This window comes from Limulus polyphemus, unplaced genomic scaffold (genome assembly GCF_000517525.1).
Source record: "Limulus polyphemus unplaced genomic scaffold, Limulus_polyphemus-2.1.2 Scaffold3130, whole genome shotgun sequence".
NCBI classification, from domain to species: domain Eukaryota; kingdom Metazoa; phylum Arthropoda; class Merostomata; order Xiphosura; family Limulidae; genus Limulus; species Limulus polyphemus.
The window spans coordinates 12,380-17,194 of record NW_013668740.1 but is presented as its reverse complement, the minus strand read 5'-3'; the positions used below and the strand labels follow the sequence as shown (position 1 = coordinate 17,194).

Genomic DNA, 4,815 nt, shown 5'->3' with positions numbered 1-4,815 from the left:
GAAGTGAAATGCCGTACTTTAAACTTTCTTAGCATGACCACCATAGATGGCATCATTTAATACATGTTCAAAAAAAGAATGTGATGTTTGTACTGCGAATGTTTTGTTATATTTACTATTTATCAGCTGTGTAAAATAATAAACTTTAACAAGTTAAATGAAAAATTTCCGTCTGTTAATATATAAACACCGTACTACTGAATTTTAGCATATTTTTGAGCAATACACGCGATCCTACATGTGTAAACACGCACGGATATTTCTAACACTTTAATTTATTAAGCATGTGTATCAAAGAGATCCTATAGAAGGGTGAAAACCAATACAAAACTTTTTCAACTCACAAAGAATGTTGATATTCACTAAGTTGCTTGAATTCCCTAAACCGACAATGTTTCTGAGGCTGCAAGAGAAAAGCCCTCGGTCATTTCGAGAAACGTTTTGAATGGTCATTGTTGGAACTCCTGGATCGTTAAGCTCGAATCTTTCGTCTTCGTCAAGAGGTAATTCCATCCCGTCCTTGTACCAAATGACTTCACTTATGTTGGACGGATTGGCCTTGAAAGTGCAGAAAAACTTTGCTTCGTTGGTCTCATTAACAATTAAACCTCCAGCTGGTTGAACTTCCACCACAGGGGAATCTGAATATTGTAAACTAACCATTAATAAAGCATTTCATGAGGACACTTTGGACTTTTCTGTGAAACATGTGACTGAAATTTATTCAAACATTAAGTATTATTTATATTATCTAGACTCTTTAGACTTTTCTCTGAATCATGTGACTTGAATTTTTCAAATATTAAGTATTATTTCTATTATCTGAAAACTTTGGACTTTTCTGGGACTTGGGTTTATTCAAACATTAAATATTATTTATATTACCTAGACACTTTAGACTTTTCTCTGAATCATGTGACTTGAGGTTTTCAAATATTAAGTATTATTTCTATTATCTGGAAACTTTGGACTTTTCTGAGACTGGGATTTATTCAAACATTAAATATTATTCATATTACCTGGACACTTTGGACTTTTTTGTGAAACATGTGACTTGAGTTTATTCGAATATTAAGTATTATTTATATTATCTAGACACTTTGGACTTTTCTGGGACTGGGGTTTATTCAAACATTAAATATTATTTATATTACCTAGACACTTTAAACTTTTCTGTGAAACATGTGACAGGAGTTTATTCGAATATTAAGTATTAATTATATTATCTAGACACTTTGCACTTTTCTGTGAAACATGTGACAGGAGTTTATTCGAATATTAAGTATTATTTATATTATCTGGAGACTTTAAACTTTTCTGTGAAACATGTGACAGGAGTTTATTCGAATATTAAGTATTATTTATATTATCTGGAGGCTTTAGACTTTTCTGGGACTGGGGTTTATGTGAGACACTTTGATTTCAAGGTAAATAAGGTGTTACATTTTTTTAACTGGTTGAAGTAACTGTTATATTAGGTTAGCTCTTCTGCTCAATTGGTAAGAACGTTTGTGATTTATCAATTATCCTCAAGAGGAAGTTTTGTATGTGAAATCTCTTGTAATTCACAACAAGTTGGTACCCAACTGAAAAATCTAAATTTTTGTCAGTTAAGCTCAAAGACAAGCGTGTTTTTTGTGAAAGGGTAGAAATGTAGTATCCGTACAGTTTAAACAGCTAAACAAATGTGCCTTAATAGCACACTTATTTCCCTCACTTCATTGGATGAAAGACGAATTCCCAACTACGCAGGTGTTAACGATTCTTGGATATCGCCGTGCATACAATTTAAAGCAATATTTTCCTAATAATGTTTGAAACTTTCATCTTAGTTTTACACAAAAATATCATCCTACATTAAGTCAGTTGAACAAAACTTAATTATGTTATAAGAAGGATTATCAGCTTTTTAAGCATAAATTAAGTAAAAAAAATAAAAACACAAATTTACAAAAATATTTAATTTAATTAATTTAATTTAAGTTAATTACCCGACTAGTTTTGACGCTTAAAGAACTGTTGATTTTGTAAACATTTGAACTAAACTTAATCAGTGAAATGTCGTGTAATCTTTTTTACTTTTCACAACCATAAATGATATTAAAACTGTAAAACGTAAACTTTACAATACTCACACAAAACTTCCAAGTCAATAGACTTCAGAAGGGGAGAATCTCCCTTCTTCTGCATCACTGGATTACTTCCCTCACAAAAAAACGTTCCCTGGTGGTCAAATTGGGAAATAGTAATCTCTAACTGACTGACTGTTTTTAGAGTACCATCATTCATTAGTTCAGAGTACGACTGAGGTTGGGGCTCAACCACTTTTGTATGGTTGTACCAAATGACGTTTGCTGCCGGTTTAGCACCCACTACCGTACAAGTAAGCCACACCGTATCTCCTGAAATCACTGGAACAGTGGGTCCTTCTATCTCCAGTGAAGATGGTTTAACTATAAAATAAATATGCATATATGTGTGGTTAATGCTGGAGTAAAGACTTTTAACACTGAATGAAAATATACATCTTACTCATGTTATGTTGAAATAAACGCCATACTTAATTCGGATTACCTGCCCATTTATCAAAAATGCGTTTTCTACCATTAAAATAACATTAATATTTCTTTCAAACTATTTCTGCTATTTCAATTCTGCACTATGAAAACATGTAAAAGTGCTTAGAAATATTTTCATTTAATTAAACACCGCATTTGTATGTAAGTAAATACAACATATGGGTGTAAATAAACACCGCATTTGTATGTAAGTAAATACAACATATGGGTGTAAATAAACACCGCATTTGTATGTAAGTAAATACAACATATGGGTGTAAATAAACACCGCATTTGTATGTAAGTAAATACAACATATGGATGTAAATAAACACCACATTTGTATATAAGTAAATACAACATATGAGTGTAAATAAACACCACATTTGTATGTAAGTAAATACAACATATGGATGTAAATAAACACCGCATTTGTATGTAGGTAAATACAACATATGGATGTAGAGAAACACCACATTTGTATGTAAGTAAATACAACATATGGATGTAAATAAACACCACATTTGTATGTAAGTAAATATAACATATGGATGTAAATAAACACCACATTTGTATGTAAGTAAATACAACATATGGATGTAAATAAACACCACATTTGTATGTAAGCAAATACAACATATGGATGTAAATAAACATCACATTTGTATGTAAGTAAATACAACATATGGATGTAAATAAACACCACATTTGTATGTAAGTAAATACAACATATGGATGTTAAATAAACACCACATTTGGATGTAAGTAAATACAGCGTATGAATGTAAATAAACACCGCATTTGTATGTAAGTAATTGCAACGTATGGATGTAAATAAACACCACATTTTTATGTAAGTAATTACAACGTATGGATGTAAATAAACACCACATTTCTATGTAAGTAAATACAGCGTATGGATGTAAATAAACACCACATTTCTATGTAAGTAAATACAACGTATAAGTTTAAATAAACACCACATTTCTATGTAAGTAAATACAGCGTATGGATGTAAATAAACACCACATTTCTATGTAAGTAAATACAACGTATAAGTTTAAATAAACATCACATTTATAGGTAAGTAAACACCGCATTTGGATGTAAGTTTGTTTGTTTTGAATTTCGCGTAAAACTAAACGAGGGCTATCTGCCTTAGCCGTTCCTAATTTAGCAGTGTAAGACTAGAGGGAAGGCAGCTAGTCGTCACCACTCACTGCCAACTCTTAGACTACTCTTTTACCAACGAATAGTGGGATTGCCCGTCACATTATAACGCCCCCACGGATGAAAGGGTGAGCATGTTTGGTGTGACGGGGATTCGAACACGCGACTCTCAGGTTGCGAGTCGAGCGCCCTAACCACCTGGCCATGCCGAGGCCTTTCGATGTAAGTAAACGTCGTATTTAGATGTAAGTAAACATCGTGTTTGGATGTAAGTAAACACCACATTTGGATGTAAGTAAACATCGTATTTTCATGTTAGTCTAACAAGTAACTACAAGTTTAACGATTTTAATACACAAATAATTATTTTTATGATAGCCTCTACTGTCTCTAATGATGTTAAAAGTTAACATATTTCGGATACTAGGATTATAATTTATTTACAAACAAAAAACACGTTGTTTGATGAACTTATTACAAGTTTTCTTCGAACGTTTTCACAATAGATTCAGAGAAGATATTTGGTAAACCAACGTTTGTGTCATATTTCTATGGAGATAAGCATTCGCCTTTTATTTTTTTCAAATATTGAAATGTCAAAAGTTAATGGAATATATTTTGAAAAGCTCATTTTAAACATGTTTTTTTCGAAAAAAAAACAACAACAAAACTTACAAATTCATGTCTCTGTACAACTACAGAATACATAAACAAATAACTTATTATAAAATACCCCTAGATCAAGAGCTTTGGAAGGATCTTCCGTTCTTCAGGAGCTCGTGAAAAACAAAGCCATACTTTCAAAAGCTCCTGAGCTTAAAGTCTTTGTAATATACTAAGATCCATGTTTCCTAAATGCTATTATTTTATTGCTTTCGGTCTTTTCTTCTATCAATATTACATTACGTAATACAGTGTATCTTTTCAACATGTTTTGTTTTGTTGTTGTTGTTGTCGTTGTTTACAACCTAGTGGATAAGATGACTGCTTCGAGCATCAGTTAACCAAAAAATCGAGTTATATTTTTCTGAAGTGTGATGAAACTGTTCATGCTATCCCAACTGACAGATAAATTTGTTTGTTTGTA

At 31.7% G+C, this 4,815-nt stretch overlaps 1 protein-coding gene across 1 annotated transcript in view; it reads right to left on the bottom strand.

Moving 5' to 3' along the window:
- Positions 1–4,815, bottom strand: part of LOC106468714 (hemicentin-1-like) — a 76,091-nt gene that overhangs the window by 61,028 nt on the left and 10,248 nt on the right. The window contains exons 2-3 of the mRNA XM_022397082.1: positions 2,136–2,453; positions 345–641 (exon numbers count right to left, since the gene is read on the bottom strand). Of these exons, the coding sequence (XP_022252790.1) occupies positions 345–641; positions 2,136–2,453 (615 nt within the window). The remainder of the gene's footprint in view (positions 1–344; positions 642–2,135; positions 2,454–4,815) is intronic.